The 19,749-nt window shown below is 37.5% G+C and overlaps 1 protein-coding gene across 1 annotated transcript in view; it reads right to left on the bottom strand.

Moving 5' to 3' along the window:
- Positions 1–19,749, bottom strand: part of stk39 (serine threonine kinase 39) — a 103,997-nt gene that overhangs the window by 64,055 nt on the left and 20,193 nt on the right. Inside the window, exon 11 of the mRNA XM_020928940.2 lies at positions 2,508–2,630. Within this exon, the coding sequence (XP_020784599.1) occupies positions 2,508–2,630 (123 nt within the window). The remainder of the gene's footprint in view (positions 1–2,507; positions 2,631–19,749) is intronic.

Here is a 19,749-nt window from a genome sequence, read left to right as displayed (position 1 = left end):
AGTTAATGAAATGTAAATAGTTGTAAATAGTGTAACAATAGATTTTGTCATTTTTACATGTTCAGATTTACCTGTCTGGGGCTTAGTGGTTTGGGCCAGGTTATATAATGGGAATTTTTTGCCACTGCGTTGGTTGGTTGTCTGTCATGGGGGACGTGCTGTCGGATCTGCTCGTGGTGTGACCAATTAAAAAAGGTGAAGAACTTTTCTTTTCTTTGTTTTGTGATTCACGCAGGAGGGACGTAGTCAAGGCGGGGGGCAACTGTTGTCAAGGCCTAACTATAGGGAAACACTGGCACCACAGCGAAACGTCCCGTACCGAAGAGGTTCAGCACAAATACATGTACCGTTACAATCCTAAACGGTATCTTATCTTGAAAACTACCAGTTCATGACATCACAAGGTGGGACAGAGCATTTTGAGCTTTGTAAGTGCAGTCAAACTAATAAAAAAGGGTTACTTAAACATGTGTGAACGAAACAAAACACAAAAAGGTAACAGCATTTTAACATGACTCACAGTCTCGCAAGAGTCAATTTTGCATAATACACGACTTTTGAATTGTTAACTGTAGTGTTGCTCATTGTAAAGTTACCAAGATCAATACTGAACACCCATGCTCCAGTATTTCATTGATTCATTGATTGATTCAGTGATTGTTTCCTTCTACAGTCTATATCTAAACAGAGGGATGGGTTGGCTTGGGAAGACGAGGAGGATAAACCCATATACACCAGTCAAAAGTTTGGACAGACCTTCTTTTTCAGTGTATTTTTTCATCATGTTTACAACTTTCTAAATTTGATATAAACACAAAAGACATCAAATATATTATGTAAGATATATGGAATTATGTAGCAAGGGAAAAAGTTAAATAACTAAATATTTGTAATCTTCAAAGTAGCCACCCTTTACTTTGTTGACAGCGCTGCAAACCCGTGACCTTCCCTCAATGAGCTTCTTGAAATGTTTTCCACTCCACAGCTCTCCTGGTTTATGTCTTGGTAGAAAATACCAAAAGTGCAAAGTGATCAAAGCAAAAGGATGGCTATTTTTAATGTTTAAATCTAAAACAAGTTATTTTGAGTTTCATTTTTGTTTGGCAGGTTACGTATGTGTTTGTTCATAGTTGAGATGCCTTAATAAAATAATCTTGGAAATAAAAAAGAAACATAAATGAAAAGAATCCATGTGTCATTTGTTGATTCATTTTTCAAAATAAAACCAAAAATAAGAAAACGAAAAAACGATAACGATTAGTTTTTTCAGTTTTCGATTTAGTTTTTAAATAAAAAATGGAAAAAACGGATAAAAGCCGTTTCCCGTTTCCAAGATTTAAACTGCGATGCTGGACTGAACCAGGATCAAACAGGACTAAAACAGGACTAAACCAGGTCTAACCCAGGTCTAAACCTGAACGGAACCAGGACTAAACCAGGTCTACTCTAAACCAGGACTAAACTGGTCTCAGTCTTGGTCTCAGTGTCCCGGTCTCAGTCCCGGTCTCAGTCCCGGTCTCAGTCCCGGTCCCAGTCCCGGTCCCAGTCCCGGTCCCAGTCCCGGTCCCAGTCTTGGTCTCAGTTCCGGTCCCAGTCTCGGTCCCAGTCCCGGTCTCAGTCCCGGTCTCAGTCCCGGTCCCAGTCTTGATCTCAGTCTTGGTCTCAGGTCTCAGTCCCGGTCTCAGTCTTGGTCTCAGTCTTGGTCTCAGTCTTGGTCTCAGTCTTGGTCTCAGTCTTGTCTCAGTCCCGGTCTCAGTCCCGGTCTCAGTCCCGGTCTCAGTCCAGGTCTCAGTCCCGGTCTCAGTCCCGGTCTCAGTCTTGGTCTCAGTCCCGGTCTCAGTCCAGGTCTCAGTCTTGGTCTCAGTCCCGGTCTCAGTCCAGGTCTCAGTCTTGGTCTCAGTCCCGGTCTCAGTCCCAGTCTCAGTCCCGGTCTCCGTCCCGATCTTGTCCCAATCTGGTCCCGGTCTCAGTCCCCATCTTAATCCTGGTCCTGGTCCTGGTCTGGTGCAGGTCTCAGTCCTGATCACCTGACAGTCTATGCGGGCACACCTCTAGGCCCGTCCCAACACTCAGTCCTGGTTCAGTCCTGTTTTAGACCTGGTTTAGTTTGGCTCAGTTCTGGTTTAGACCTGGTTTAGACCTGCTTTAATCCTCTTTTAGTCCTGGTTCAGTCCATATGCGGCGCAAAAGTCCGGCATCGCAGTTTAATGGAAGTCATGGAAACGGGAAACAGCCATTATCTGTTTTATTCCATTATTCATTTAAGCACAAAATCAAAAACTGAAAAAAAAAATAAAAATGAATCATTATCTGTTTTTTCATTTTGATTTTGGAGACAAATAATGAAGAAAATTGTTGGTTTTTCATTTTCTTATTTTTGGTTTTATTGTAAAAAACGACTGAATGAATGATACACAGATTGAAGAGGTGTGTCCAAGCTTTTGTCTGGTAGAATAAAACTGATTTGACTGTTGTCGTTGTTGTTGTTGTGGATGAGTCGTACTCACTCGTCCCTGGTTGACGGCGGCCTTCCCCTCCTCGCTGCGCTCGTCCAGCTCGTCATCGCTCCACTCCCAGTCCCCGTCCTCCGTCTTGTGCAGGTGTCCGCTGGAGCCAGGGACCCTCCTCACCTGAAAACAAAACATTACACTTTATATATCGGTGTCATTCATTGAGTTTCATCCAACTAACAGCAATTTCACTTCACATCTGAACGAGTTTAGCAAAAGCATAAAAGCAAGTTAAAGGTCCTATATTACATCAAATTGAAATGTTATAATGCTGTTTTCTCGTCAAAAACATATCTGGGGTTGTGTTTTGTTTGGTTACATGCCACAATTTATTTTATTTTATTTTTTTAAGCGTCTCACAACATCGCCATTTTTTTTTTCCGAGTAACGTCACTTTCCTATTTTTCTATCATTGCACTTTTTCATTATATTTCATTATATTTTACGCTCCCATGTATCATAAGAAGCTTGATCAGAAAAATACTTGGGGAAACAGTCAGGCATTTTAAAAAAGAGCATAGGCCAGGTTTCGAGAAAATATCTAATCTGATCTTCGTCATGTAGCCCAGGGGTCCACAACACCCGATACCAATCCACAAAAGTGTGAACCCCCACCTCCATACGCCACGTGGACCGTGCCTCCTCTTGTACGTCGCGCAGACCATGCCTCTAATCCAGGATTTAAACCAGGTCTATACCAGGTCTAAACCAGGTCGAAAGCAGGTCGAAACCAGGACTAATCCAGGACTAAATCTAAACCAGGTTTAAACCCAGGCCTAAACCAGGATTTAAACCCAGGTCTATACCAGGTCTACTCCAGGACTAAACCAGGTCTACTCCAGGACAAAATCTAAACCAGGTCTAAACCAGGACTAAATCTAAACCAGGTCTAAACCAGGTCTAAACCAGGACTAATCCAGGACTAAATCTAAACCAGGTCTAAACCAGGTCTAAACCAGGTCTAAACCAGGACTAAATCTAAACCAGGTCTAAACCAGGACTAATCCAGGACTAAATCTAAACCAGGTCTAAACCAGGTCTAAACCAGGACTAAATCTAAACCAGGTCTAAACCAGGACTAAATCTAAAGCAGGTCTAAACCAGGTTTAAAGCAGGTCTAAACCAGGTCTAATCCAGGACTAAATCTAAACCAGGTCTAAACCTGGTCTAAACCAGGACTAAATCTAAACCAGGTCTAAACCAGGTGTAAACCAGGACTAATCCAGGACTAAATCTAAAGCAGGTCTAAACCAGGTTTAAAGCAGGTCTAAACCAGGTCTAATCCAGGACTAAATCTAAACCAGGTCTAAACCTGGTCTAAACCAGGACTAAATCTAAACCAGGTTTAAACCCAGGCCTAAACCAGGTCTAAACCCAGGTCTAAACCAGGTCTACTCCAGGACTAAACCAGGTCTACTCCAGGACAAAATCTAAACCAGGTCTAAACCAGATCTAAACCAGGTCTAAACCAGGTCTAAACCAGGACTAATCCAGGACTAAATCTAAACCAGGTCTAAACCAGGTCTAAACCAGGTCTAATCCAGGACTAAATCTAAACCAGGTCTAAACCAGGTCTAAACCAGGTCTAAACCAGGACTAATCCAGGACTAAATCTAAACCAGGTCTAAACCAGGTCTAAACCAGGACTAAATCTAAACCAGGTCTAAACCAGGACTAATCCAGGACTAAATCTAAAGCAGGTCTAAACCAGGTTTAAAGCAGGTCTAAACCAGGTCTAATCCAGGACTAAATCTAAACCAGGTCTAAACCTGGTCTAAACCAGGACTAAATCTAAACCAGGTCTAAACCTGGTCTAAACCAGGACTAAATCTAAACCAGGTCTAAACCAGGTCTAAACCAGGACTAATCCAGGACTAAATCTAAACCAGGTTTAAAGCAGGTCTAAACCAGGTCTAATCCAGGACTAAATCTAAACCAGGTCTAAACCAGGTCTAAACCAGGACTAAATCTAAACCAGGTCTAAACCAGGTCTAAACCAGGACTAATCCAGGACTAAATCTAAAGCAGGTCTAAACCAGGTTTAAAGCAGGTCTAAACCAGGTCTAATCCAGGACTAAATCTAAACCAGGTCTAAACCTGGTCTAAACCAGGACTAAATCTAAACCAGGTGTAAACCAGGTCTAAACAGGACTAATCCAGGACTAAATCTAAACCAGGTCTAAACCAGGACTAAATCTAAACCAGGTCTAAACCAGGTGTAAACCAGGTCTAAACCAGGACTAATCCAGGACTAAATCTAAACCAGGTCTAAACCAGGTCTAAACCAGGACTAAATCTAAACCAGGCCTAAACCAGGTCTAAACCAGGTCTAAACCAGGACTAAATCTAAACCAGGTCTAAACCAGGTCTAAACCAGGACTAAATCTAAACCTAAACCAGGTCCAGGTCTAAACCAGGTCTAAACCAGGTCTAAACCAGGACTAAATCTAGGTCTAAACCAGGACTAAATCTAAACCAGGATTAAAACAGGTCTAAACAGGTCTAAAACAGGACTAACACAGGTCTAAAACAGGACTAAACTCGGCCGCACCACACCTCCCTCCCGGTCCATGAAATCGGATATAAAACTGGTCCCTGGCGCAAAAAACTCCATATAGCCTGTTCATGTTCATTGTTCCAGCTCAATGAAACGACACCCAAAACACACACATGACATGTCAGAACAGCGATATTAAAAAGTGTCAGAAAACCAGCACGTCAAAATAGAGGCATGTCGCAATGAAGGGTTGACGAAAAAGGCGGCAAATCCCGTTTTGTTTCATTCACCCGTGTTTGAGTAACCCTGCATTATTAGATGAAGCAGTAGTTTTCAAGTTAATAGCTCCTTTTACTTTTAGTTCAATAGAGACGGGCAATTCCAGGCTGAAATCATTCAGATCAGATCAATACATGAGGCCTGCCTCCCCTGGGGGGCGCCAAAGAGCCACTGGGGAGTATTGAGCACTATTGATATCGATAATTGTGCATGTGTGTAATAGACGTAAAATTATGTCGCCATTCTGACAACATACTCATAGTTTGGAGCTTCACTTGTTTTGCCTCGTATACGCCACATGGGCCGTGCCTCTAAACCAGAACTTAAACCAGGACTAAATCAGAACTAAACCAGGACTAAATCAGGACTAAAACCTGGACTAAATCAGGACTGAAACCAGGACTAAACCAGAACTTAAACCAGGACAAAATCAGGACTGAAACCAGGACTAAACCAGAACTTAAACCAGGACTAAAATCAGAACTAAACCAGGACTAAATCAGGACTAAAACCTGGACTAAATCAGGACTGAAACCAGGACTAAACCAGAACTTAAACCAGGACTAAATCAGGACTAAAACCTGGACTAAATCACAGACTGAAACCAGGACTAAACCAGAACTAAAACTAGGACTAAAACCAGAACTTAAACCAGGACTAAACCAGAACTAAAACCAGGACTAAACCAGAACTAAACCCAGGACTAAACCAAGACTAAAATCAGGACTAGAACCAGGTCTAAACCAGATCTAACCCAAGATTAAAAGCAGGTCTAAACCAAGACTAAAAGCAGGTCTAAACCAAGACTAAAAGCAGGTCTAAACCAAGACTAAAAGCAGGTCTAAACAAAGACTAAAAGCAGGTCAAAACCAAGACTAAAAGCAGGTCTAAACCAAGACTAAAATCAGGACTAAAACCAGGACTAAAATCAGGACTAAAACCCGGACTAAACCAGAACTAAAACCAGAACTAAACCAGGACTAAAATCAAGACTAGAACCAGGTTTAAACCAGGTCTAAACCAAGATTAAAACCAGGTCTAAACCATGACAAAAAACCAGGATTTAACCAGGACTAAAACCAGGTCTAAACCAGGACTAAACCAAGACTAAAATCAAGTCTAAATCAGGTCTAAATCAAGATTTAACCAGGAGTAAAACCAGGTCTAAACCAGGACTAAAATCAAGTCTAAATCAGGTCTAAATCAGGACTTAACCAGGAATAAAACCAGGTCTAAACCAGGACTAAACCAAGACTAAAATCAAGTCTAAACCAGGATTTAACCAGGACTAAACCATGAAAACCCCTGATCCAGACTGTTCTAGTGAAGGTGTAAGGAGTTTAAAAACGCGGTGGAGCACTGTGGACATCACAAGTTGGAACAGAGTTTTAAAGATCTAGACCAATAATAAAGATTTACTCAAACAAGTGTGAATGAAACAAAACACAACTCCGGGTTTGTTTTTGACGAGGTAACAACATTCAAACATGACTTAAAGTTCACAAGAGTACATTTTGCGTAACATAGGACCTTAAAAATAAAACAAAACAAAAAGTATTTCTAAAAACACTTCAGTACCTCACATCGATGCATTTAAACACACGAGTGAAGCCGCTGATAGTCTAACCAGCACATCAGCTTTAGTGCACTAATGTTAAAAGCTTATGCTGATGCTAAAGCTTTAAATAGAGGTGGGACAATTTGGGACATTATTTAAGCACAGTGAGCACACACACAAAGCACACAATGTTACTACGATATTACTACTACTACTACTACTACTACTACTACTACTACAGCTGTATACTTTGAACATAACTCTACCCTTCCAGTGGGGTGAGGAAAACTGCCCAAACCAGGACCAGAACCGTGACTCTGCTCCTTAAACACACAGGAACACTCACTCACAACGCACAACAACGCTTTTTATACTTAAAGCTGCATTGTGTAACTTTTCTGGTGGAGGGTCCGTCAAATGCGTTTCGAGATTGTTGGAGATTGTTATTTGTCTAGAACAGGGGTGTTAAACATACGGCCCAGGGGCCAGATCCGGCCCTCCAAGAACTTTAATCTGGCCCTCGGCTGAATTTCTACTAAAATATTTAAATTTTATTTTCTATTAAAATATTGTTAATTTTCTGTGGTGCTGAGCATAGCAGCGTCTCCAGTGCCTCTGTACGTGGCCCCTCCCACCAGAGCAGCACAAATGAAGACTTCGCTCTTTCCAAACGCTCTTAAAGGACGATCGTTTTGACTGTTGACCGTGACACCCTCATCAACAAAAATGAGAAAAGTGGAGCCGAGTGCAGGATTTTACAAGAAAAATTGACTTATTCCTATTTGCATACAAAGTTTCATGTTAAAACTTTGTGTTGAAATTGCATTTTTCTTAGTTTCAGGTTGTTCATAATATTATAATATTTTGTAAAAAAAAAGAGTTCATCAATTAAAAAAGATTTCTGTAATAGATTTGTGTTTCACTGCACAAATATTTGAACTTATTGCCATTTTTGGGGTTTATACGACATGAGTTTTCTGATCCGGCCCCTTTGGGATTAAAGTAGGCCCCCGGACCAAAATGAGCTTTGACACCTCTGGTCTAGAATGTTCCACAGTATAGTATTAAACTTTTCTATCTATCCTCACCAAACCAGACCAAGTTACAGGTCAGATCTGTGGAGAGGCGACCCCGCTCACAGTCAGAATGTTGTTTTTCTAGGTATTTTTGAGCTGTAATTTAATAAATGTAAGATAAATATGTAGGTGTAATGTAACTGTAATGTTTTGTTATTGTCTGTGTCATGGTTGTATACCTGCAATGTCCTATGTTTTTTTTTTTAATTGTCTTAAAATAAAAAATAAAAAATAAATAAATAAATTAATAATATAATAATTAATAATCATCATCATCATCATAAATTAATAATTTTACAAATAAAATAAAAAATATGAAAGAAAGAAGGAAAGAAAGAAATGTAATGTAGAGCTGTTTAGTGTCATACTGTGGAACAATCCAGGCAGAGCAATGACATATCCATAGAAACAAGCAGGTGACAGACCCTCCACAAGTTACACAATGCACCTTTAAATACAAATGTAATTACTGTACAAAACAAAATTATTAAGAGCTATTAGACTAATGACAGTACACCCTATGGAATTTTCGGTATTTATCTCGTAGGCCTATATTGTCTTAAAAATGGCAGATATCTTCACTTGGATAAAGAGACAGTAAGTTAAAATGATGTCCAGCAGTAGGCCTCTCAAATTTTGAAGCATGATATATCGCTTCAGAGAAATATTGTGATAAACATATTGAATCCACTTAATGCCATTCATTACGAGTTGTTTTAAAACATGTTAATCCCCGTAAACCACTTTTAAATACACTGTTTGATTAAAAACTTAGACAAACTTTACTGATGCACAAGGGAACTTATTTGGACACAGTAGCTCAAACATCACGATAAATATAAAAACAAAGAGCAAAAATATAAATGGTAATAATAAATTCTAAATAAGTAGCAAAAAAGAGCAAGCGACAGGTGTCAAATAAGACATAATTATATAAATGTAAGTGTATAGTAAAAGTAAAATAGAAAGATAAGTAATAAGATAAGTCTTGTAAGTGTAAAAAAAAAAAAAAAAAAAAGTATGAGCTGCAACAAATAAATAACAGAATAGAGCAATAATTAGCCATGAAAGGGACTTATTCACTACAGCTCAAATCATATTGTATTCCAACAAAAATACTCAACAACCCTGCACTATAGCAACAAAACTGTACACATGATAAATATTGAGAACCTCTATAACTCATTATTTCTATTTTTATTATTATTTTATATGTATTTTTGCCTGGAATGCTCCACAGTATGGCATTAAACTTGTATTTCCGGATTTATTCAATTACAGATGTTTGCATTGGTAAAAAAATACCTTGAAATATATGCATTCTTTTTTTTTCCACTGTTTTTTTTTTGGTTATGTTAAATTTATAAGTACACCAAGAAAAAGTAAAAAAAAAAAAAAACAGGAACAGGAGCCTCGGTCACACCAGGTTAGTCTACTTATGCATATATAATGTACATTTATCCCATTTCTTTTTGTATTTGTGCTTCTTGCGAATCTCAGTCTATGAGTAATTTTTTCCCATTAGATAAATATCTTTTATTGTAGATTTCCACTGATACTAGTTATCGAGTTTCTGGCAGCTAATCACATCACTTTGAACAAATATATATGGTTTTGTTGAATAATGTCTTCTGAGAAATCGCACAGATAGACCAGTTCAGGTGACAAACGGACAGAATAGCCCAGCACCTGCCCCAGTACATCACAAACATTTCCCAAAATACTGTAATATTAGAACATTTCCAAAATATATGAGAATGATCCGCATTGATTTCTCCGCATTTCCGCCTACAAATCTGATGCATCTTTAATTGTTTACTCTTTAGTTTACTCCATGTTCAAAAGGAAGTGATGATGTCGCCACATTTTTAACCAATCTTTGTCATCAATTTTTATTATGTTCAGTTCTTTTTCCCAATTCCATTAGAGTTGTGTTCTTATCGTTATTATTTAGAGCTTTCTATAATGCTGAAATTATTCTAAGATTACGATCTGTACAGGCTGAAAAATATGCATTCTTACAGCGTTTGTGAGTGCAATGCCATACTGTGGAACATTCCAGACAAAGCGTAAACATCAACATGGAGACAAGCATGTAATTCTCTATAAAGGCTATAAAGGCGCATCGATTCATCACAGCCAATGACACGTATGTATTTGGTGTGACTGTATAAACAAAGTCGATTACAGTGCGTTTTGAGTCCAGTCATAGAGCTGTATTCAGTGTGTGACTCTGGTCTCTCTCTCTCTCTCTTATGATGTAATAGTTCAATAAGAACAGCTCATGTCCTCCAATGGATCCCACAGCACCTATTGACGTCTTCTGGGTTTGCGTTTCACTTGCAGTGTGTTACAGTGCCCTCTGCTGGACGTTTTACAGGCTACAAATATTTCTCTTCACAACAACAGCTGAGCAGCACTTGGAAAGTATTAAATGTTAGGATTACATTTAGTTACTTAAAATTCTACACATTATTTATCAAAAACACACAATATTTAGTGGAATTATTCTCATTGCAACAACATTTTTTTTTGTGTTGTGGCTTGAAATGAAAAAGTCAGATTTTCAGTTGTAATTTCATCTTTCTGATTTAGTCTTTCCTTTTGTAAGGTGTGATAAAAAGCAAAAACATTATCTTTGAATATAAAGGCGAACTAAAAGTGGGGTCCAATTACTGACTTCAATTCAGTTTCAAATAAAACACTTATGCCCTAATATGCCTTATTTTATTTTTTTGTCTGTTGTTATTGTTGTTTATTGTTGGAAAAAGAAAGGAAAGGGGGGAAAAAAGTAAATGTATAAATTGTGTGAGGGCCCGGTCTCAGGACACTGTGAATTGATTTGTGGCAATAAATGTAAAAAAAAAAAAAAAAAAAAAAACTAAACAAAAAGGTGAACTAAGCATGTTCACCTTTTTGGCACCACCTGCTTGTCTCTCAATGCAGACGAGCAGTGGTGCCATGAGCTCAAGTTAAAGGTCAGATTTGTGCAAAACTGAGCCTATACTCCACAGGTGTCAAACATACGGCCCGGGGGCCAGATCCGGCCCTCCAAGACCTTTAATCTGGCCCTCGGCTGATTTTCTACTAAAATATTTTAATTATATTTTCTATTAAAATATTGTTAATTTTCTGTGGTGTTTATCACAGCAGCGTCTCCAGCGTCTCTGTACGTGGCCCCTCCCACCAGAGCAGCACAAATGAAGACTTGTCTCTTTCCAAACGCTCTTAAAGGACGATCGTTTTGACTGTTGACCGTGACACCCTCATCAACAAAATGTCCAAAATGAGAAAAGTGGAGCTGAGTGCAGGATTTTCCAAAAAAAAATTGACTTATTCCTATTTACATACAAGTAAATGTTAAAACATTGTGTTGAAATTGCATTTTTCTTAAAGTTTCAAGTTGTTCATAATATTATAATATTTTGTAAAAGAAAGAGTTCATCAATTAAAAAAGATTTCTGGAATAGATTTGTGTTTCTCTGCACAAATATTTGAACTTATTATTATTTTTGGGGTTTATATGCTATGAGTTTTCTGATCCAGCCTCTTTGGGATCAAAGTAGTTTGGATACGGCCCCCGGACCAAAATGAGTTTGACACACCTGCTATACTCCCTGTTTTTAAAGGTATGTCTTAAACCATAAAAACACAAAATAGCAAAGTTTAATGGCAGGGGTGTAACAATAACCAAAATATCGTGATATTGTATCGTCAAAAGTCTCACAATAATGTTGTGGGCTGTCACAATATATCCAAATCACAAGTTTATTTGCTTAAATTCATTTTTATGGTGCAGCAATAGCTAAAAAACAGAGAGAACTACATAGACCATGATTCTTTGCACTGTTTCGGTCCAATCAGATACCAGATCGGGACTGAGACTGGGACTGAGACCGGGACCAGATTGGGACCAGACCAGGACTGAGACAGGTTTAGTACTGGTTTAGACCTGGTTCAGTCCTGGTTCAGTTTGGTATTGCAGTGTAAGTCGCATAAATGGGAAACGGCCGTTATCCGTTTTTTCCATTATTCATTTAAATACAAAATCAAAAACCAAAAAAAATGAATAATTATAAATTTTTTCATTTTGGTTTTGAAGACAAATAATGAAGAAAATAATTGTTTTTTTCATTTTCTTATTTTTCTGTTTTACGAGGTTTTATCTTCAAGGAGAAATCCATTTGACGGACCTGGACACAATGCACTTTTAACAATCAATCAAATGCGTAATATTTTTCCTAACATAGGCCGATACAATCCCAAATTCTGTAAAATAAAAAAGCACAATGAACCTGTACATCTCCTCTCTTTCCCCCCTTCAGCAGCAGTGGCTTTTGAGGCTTACATAAGTGAAAGGCTGGCAGCTAAACCTCGCCAACAGGAGAGGGTGAGAGCAGAGCAGAGGGCACACGGGGCACAGTACAAAAGAGGTGAGCGGGACTGGCCCATATATTCTCAAAGTGAGCCCACCCCGTCCCTCCCTCACAGAGAAAAGGTCAGAGCCTGTGGAGATGAAATGCTGCCGCTGCCCAGCTCGGGCCCTCTGCGGTGCATTTGCTGAGCGCAGGATGCAGACAGCGCCGTGAGCCAGAATCAGCACAAACTGACAAGGACACTGGGTCTGATTACAGTAAGGACAGACAGGCATTTAAATGTGTGGTTATTTTAAAGCTCCTACATTACACAAAATAGATTCGTCTGAGTTTTAAGTCACGTTATAATGTTGTAATGTCATCAAAAACACACTTGGATTTGCATATTGTTGCATTCACGTTTGCATAATCCTGCATTATTACCGTATTTTTTGCGCACCATGCAACTTTCCCGGAAGTCCTTGGATGAATCGACAAAGCCTGGACTTCAGTGACACCGAAACCATCCTGTCGGGATTTAGAAAGGCCAGAATAATTCTAAATGAAACTGATGCTGAGTCTGACCACAGCTACACAGTAGAGGAAGTGGCGCTCTGTTGCTCAGAAGTGACACAGAGGATGAAGAATTAAATGGATTTAGTGATTTGGAGTGAGATGGAGAGTTTGGTAAACTTGTTCTGTTCTGTTGTTTATGTTATATTTTATCTGTAGAACTGTTCATATGTGACGTTAACAGCCTGTTGTTCTCTGTTCTATTGTTATTACTAGAACTTGCCTTTAAAGATGAAATGTCAGTTCCTGGTCTCTGATTTTACAAAATAAACTCCCCCCAAAAAGTGCAACTAATATATGTTTTTTTCTTCTTCATTATGCATTTTTTGGCTGGTTCGACTTATAGCCCGAAAAATATGGGAAGTCTGTCTGTATATCCAAACCTCAAAATGCTCTTTTCCACCTTTGTGATGTTACGAAGGAGTAGTTTTCAAATTCATAGCTCCTTTTTACCTTTAGTTCAGTAGAAATAGGCAATTCCACAGCTGAAATCATCCAAATTATTCTAGTGAAGGTGTATGGAGTTTAAAAACACAGTGGAGTTTTCGTGTATTACCACAGAACAGGTAGAACAGAGTCTTTTCTGTTTGCGAGAACAACTCAGCCTGTAAATCTGCAGCATTTGTGTGTTAAACATGTGTGAATGAAACAAAACACAACTCCAGGTCTGTTTGTGATGAGGAAACAACATTATAACGTATAGATCAGTAAATAGTAGATATGTAACAATATCCAAATCTCTCGATACGATATTATCTCGATATGCATCTCACGGTACGATATTTATTACAATATTTTGGAGAGGCTGATATAATTGTAGATAAGACTCGTTTGTGCTTTTAAAATACCTTGACAATATTTCGGTGTGAATTATTTCCATCATAATCCCAAGAATTCAAGTAAAAAACAAATTTCTTCATGTTGTCTGCGCTGAAATGAATCATGGGATATGTAGTTTCTGATGTTTATAAGCTGTTGCTATTGTAAAACCATGCATTTAAGCAAAGAAACTTGTAATTTGATATATTGTGAGAGTTCTGACGATACGATATCACGATATTTCGGTTATTGTTACATCCCTAGTAAATAGATTAATATAGGCCCTTTAATAATATAGTTTTGTTCCTCTTTGTGCACTCCACATTGTATATTTTGTTTTCTGTGTGTGGGTTTGTCAGAAAATCAATTGAGCAAGCCTAGATACTGGAGAAAGAAATCACATAAACAAGAAAAATTTTGACCTTGGAGTTTTAGAATGGGTTATACTTGGACCACAAGATAATACTGAAAGAAAACCTACTATTTAATTAAAAAAACTGTGACCTACACAAAGCGGTAATACATTTGTCCAAGGTTGTAGCAACATTTTTTACTGGTATAGAGTGAGAGATTTGACCTTTTCCCGAGCACTGAGATCAATATTAAAAATCACACATGCTGTTTTGGTTGTTATGTGGTTGCTAAGCTTTTCCATCTTTCAAAATCTGCTTTAATCTGCTCTCATAATACGTCTTAAAAATAAGGTGATGGAAACTCTGGTCGCATGTGTGGCTATGCGAACTGTAAACAAGTATAAATGCATATAGTTATACACGAAAGGCAAAAATCATACTAAATTATTCTCCCAGTTCACTTTGGTACAGTTTTTTATGTCACAATATATATATTTTTTGTCATTTTAGTTGAGTTTAACTGTACAACAACTCACCTTTATGTAACAGATAACCCTATGTCCTGTCAATCATCTTATCTTGTATATAGCTGAGATAAATTTATGACTTGTTTTCTATTTTATTTTGGCTTGTACATATACATTTATATAATTAAGCCTTATCTGACACCTGTCTATCTTTTTCCTACTTATTTAGAATTTATTATTATTGCCATTTATATTTTTATTTTACTATTTGTTATTAAATTATATTGTGACGTGTGAGCTACTGTGTCCAAATAATGTCCCAGTCTCGGTCTCGGTCTCGGTTCCGGTCTGGTCCTGGTCTCAGTCCTAGTCTCAGTTCGCGGGCCCAGAGACTGTCAGGTGATCAGGACTGAGACCGGGACCAGACCGGAACCAGACCGGAACCAGACCCATGACCAAGACCGGGACATTATTGATCCACAGGGGAAATTATTTGGAGAGACCAGTACCAGATCGGGATTGAGACTGGGACTGAGACCGGGACCGGATCGGGACCAGACCAGGACTGAGACTGGTTTAGTTCTGGTTTAGACCTGGTTCAGTTCTGGTTTAGACCTGGTTTAGTCCTGGTTTACTCCTGGTTCAGTTCACGTAAACGGGAAACGGCTGTCATCCATTTTTTCCATCGAAAACTGAAAAATTAATCATTATCTGTTTTTTCATTTTGGTTTTGGAGACAAATAATGAAGAAAATAGTTATTGTTTTGTTTTTTCGTTTTCTAATTTTTCGGTTTTATTTTGAAAAAAACAAATGAACGAATGAGGAGAAAACCATCCGATGGACCCGGACACAATGCACTTTTAATAATAACCAAACAAATGCGTAATATTTTTTCCCAACATAGTGCAACCCGAATCCCAAATTTTGTAAAAACTGTAAATTGTAAACTTGTGGATCAATAAAGTCTAAGTCTAAAACAAGTGCAAAAATTGATATTAGCTTTGAATAACATTTTATCTAAGCCAAAAACTGATAAAAAACTACACTTAATTTCCTTATTGAGAGTGAAACTCGTAGGCTCCTCTGGGTGGAGCTCTACAGCCAGAATCTTGTACTTAATCTTCTGTATTAAAGGGAAAGCTGGATTAGTATTTAGCATGTGCATTATAGTTGTCTACTTTTTCTACTACGTATAAGATGAAATTTGTGACAGTGTAAATACCAAATTCTTGGCTCTGTTAATGTGTGATACGGTATGAGTGTGTGTGGGAGTGGAGAGTGTGAATTGTTATTGTTGACTAATTGCATTGTACAATTTATTTCTGTAAATCAGGGACTGCAGATGGAAACTAGTGCGGAACATCTCTGTTTTTATGAGCTTAATGTTTCTGTACTAAGGCTGTGCAATTAACTGAATTTTGATCGCGATTTCGATTTGTGTGTCGATCTCCAAACTCATATAATCGAGTTGAAACGATTAAATTTATTTTAATTTTAAATATAGAGATTGTAGAACAGCTGGATATATAGTTTATTTTGGATACATTTATGTTTTTCTATGCCTTATTTCATGTTCAAAGTATACGTATTTTATTAGTTTTATGTTTTATACATGGCAAAAACTGCTCTAAGGTTCATATTTGTAGCCTATATTTATTTCCAATTTGAAGGTTTTGTGTAAATTATCAATAACTAGAAAAGCACTCAGAGAGCGCAGACCTCCGCCAAGGACTACCCCCATTTTTTATATAAATTGCGATAAAATCAGTCTTCTGGATCAGATCCGGATCAGCCTTTGGAATATGAAAGAGGATCCCATTGTCCATCCCTGAGTCAAATTTCATGGGGTTTGGTCAATAATTAACCGAGATATTGAGAAACAAAATTTTCTTCCTTTTCACATTTCCAACAAATCCTGAAAATTTCATCAAAATCGGTCCATAACTTTTTGAGTTATGTTGCTAACAGACAAACAAACAAACAAACAAACAAACAAACAGACAAACGCCGGCAAAAACAACCTCCTTGGCGGCGGTAATAAAGTGTTTTTTTGTTGTTGTTGTTGTTTTTTGAGAGAGAGAAATGCTGAATAAATGTATCGTGTAACTAAAAAATAATCGTTTGAATAATCATGATTTCAATATTGACCAAAATAATTGTGATAATGATTTTTTCCATAATTGAGCAATAGGGATGCAAAGATATCAAAATCTCTCGATACGATATTTTCACAATATACAGCTCACGGTACGGTATTTATTGTGATATTTTGTGGAGGCGAACAGACTTGTGTGAAATGCCTTGACAAGACTTAATCCAAAGAACTAAGACTTAAAAGTGCTTAGAACTGCTAATTCTTCATGTAGTTTGCACCAAAACAGAGCAAAGGATCATGGTCAATGTAGTTCCCAATGTTTTTTTTAGCTACTGCTGCATCATAACAATGTATTTAAGCAAAGAAACATATGATTCGATATATTGTGATGGCCCACGATATTACTGAGACTTTTGACGATACGATATCACGATATTTTGGTTATTGTTACACCCCTATCAAGCTTCAAATAAAGACTAAACTAAACTAAACTAGTTTCTATGGCCATTATGATTTGAGTTCACTTACTGTACACAATCAGTTGAACAATATTTTATCTAAATGCCTAAATAATTTCTACTTTCTGTTAACACATTGTAATTTTTTTAATATAGCTGTTTGTAATCTAAGCTTAAAAGCACATGCCTTAACACACTGCACACATAACAAACCCCCACTGACCAATCAATTGCTTCTCCTGTTACATTTCTCTGTATTGACATGCTGCTGTCCGTGCGTAATGTTAACGTCACACACCGCACCCACCCCTGTGTGCGCACACGCTCCCAACTATGTCCGGAAATTTCCACTGCTCCTCTCAGCTTCACAATATTATCAACCAAAACTCTCAACTTTTCTGGTTGAGTTGAGCTTGTTTCCATGGAGATATTGCCGCTTTGCCACGAGTGTTTCAAAGTACGGGTTTTTTAACTTATCGATAACAATGCAAATACAAATTACCAGGCTACGTTATGTGTCAGATCTGTGGACACGGCAAGGAGAACCCGATCACAATAAGAATATATGTTTCAAACTTCAAACGAGTCAAACTTGAGTCACTATTTTTAGGACTTGAGACTTGACTTGATAAAATCGACTAAGACTTGAGGACTTCAGAAGTACTTTTAAATCTGAATTTGTTCTATTCTGACCGTAATGATTCACACTAAGATCTTGTCAAGACATTTAAAAAGGAAAAAATGTATGTTTCTCCAACTCTTATATACTCTATAAATACTCATATAAATATACAGTGATTTTTTTTAAGTACAATTTAATTTAAAATTCATATAAATTGTGAAAATCTAAGTTACTTTGGTTTGGGGACTTGAAATGACTTGAGCTAAAAGCAGACGACTTGGACTTGACTTGGACTTATGGGCCAGTGACTCGAGACTCGACCTGGACTTGCCTGTCTATGACTTGGGACTTGACTCGGACTTGAGGTCAAAGACTTGAGACTTAGTTAAGACTTGCAAAACAACGACTTGGTCCCACCTCTGCTTTTGAACAGTAAAATTTATACATAAATAAACGATAGATACTTTAAAGACACATCTTAAAAATGTGAAAAAACAGATCTAGTTCATTTAAAAATGTTTGCAATGGTTATAATAAGTTATTCCTCATTTACTTTATGCATTCAGAGCATCCTAACTATTCACCGAGATGAGTTTATAAGCACTTTTTCACAACTCAAGCTTTGCTGTGATGGTAAATCTGACTAGAATTAGTAATAGTAGTAGTAGTAGTAGTTTATTCTGCCATTTTGCAGCACTATAACAAAACAAAACCTACACTACAGTCCCATAGATCATTACCAAAAGGGTTTAGGCTGAAGTAAAAAGTACTTATCATGCCTAACCCTATTAAACAATGACAGAATTCCAAGAAAAAAAGCAGCGTATATGAACAGCAAGTTTACATTTACAATTTCACTTACGACTTACTGTATATATAAGAGACAAAATATAAATTAAAACAAAAACATTTTATGCATAATTCATTCACTCCAGAGCTCTATATCTTCCAAAACAAAATGCTTTAACACTATAGAAGCCTTTAAAAAATAGTATAGACTTTTTCTATACATATACTAACCCCTTTAACAGAAATACAATCACTTTAATTCTTAGTTTCTTAATTCTTATCTTAATTTCTTTAAAGATACCTGTTGCTCTGTGGTTATACTGACTCTCTCTCTGCTCAAATAACTCCTGTAAACAAGGAGGAAGCAGATGATTATAGGCCTTGTGCATCACTACGGCTTAACTCAGGTCAACAAGATCAAAATATTTTAGTATTTTTAGCTTGACAAAAAGAGGATTTGTTGGTGCATAGCATGATAAATAATCTTAATAACCTTCTTTTGGAGTAGAAAATTTGTTTTAGTATTCCCCATGTTTCCACAAAATAGTTTAGGTATGGAAGGAATAAAGTAAACTGCAAAAAGTTATATAGTAAATAAAGGGAATTTTGATTTAGAAGTCTTTTCATTTTACTCATTATAGCAACAATTTTAGCAAACTTTGTCTGAATCATATTTATTTGCATTTTCAGAGTTAAGTTTTTCATCATGAACATCCAAGAATTTATTAACACATACTCTTTCAATACTATTTCATTCTAACGTGCACTTCCTGATTATGGCCAGTGTTGGGGAGTAACAGATTACATGTACTGGAGTTATGTAATCAGAGTACAAATTATGAGTAACTGTATTCAGTTACAGTTACTGTTTTAATGAGTGGTAATTGGATTACAGTTACTTTGTTGAAATAAATGGATTACACAGCGGTATTTTCCTGTTTTCGCATTTTGGGCTATATCCTCCACCCCCCACCCCCCCCCACCCTTTTTTTTTTTTTCAGGTATAAACCAGGTCTAAACCAGGTTTGAAACCAGGTCTAAACCAGGTCTAAACCAGGCCTAAAGCAGGACTAAACTAGGTCTAAACTAGGTCTAAACCAGGACTAAACCAGGACCAAACCAGGACTAAACCAGGACTAAAACCAGGTCTAAACCAGGTCTAAATCAGGACTAAAACCAGGTCAAAACCAGGTCTAAACCAGGTCTAAACCAACACTAAAACCAGGTCTAAACCAGGTCTAAACTAGGTCTAAACCAGGTCTAAACCAGGACTAAACCAGGACCAAACCAGGACTAA

The sequence above is a fragment of the Boleophthalmus pectinirostris genome, unplaced genomic scaffold (assembly GCF_026225935.1).
Source record: "Boleophthalmus pectinirostris isolate CB_2022bp ecotype Guang Dong unplaced genomic scaffold, ASM2622593v1 HiC_scaffold_1, whole genome shotgun sequence".
Classification (NCBI taxonomy): Eukaryota; Metazoa; Chordata; class Actinopteri; order Gobiiformes; family Gobiidae; genus Boleophthalmus; species Boleophthalmus pectinirostris.
This window is presented reverse-complemented; position numbering and strand designations above follow the sequence as displayed.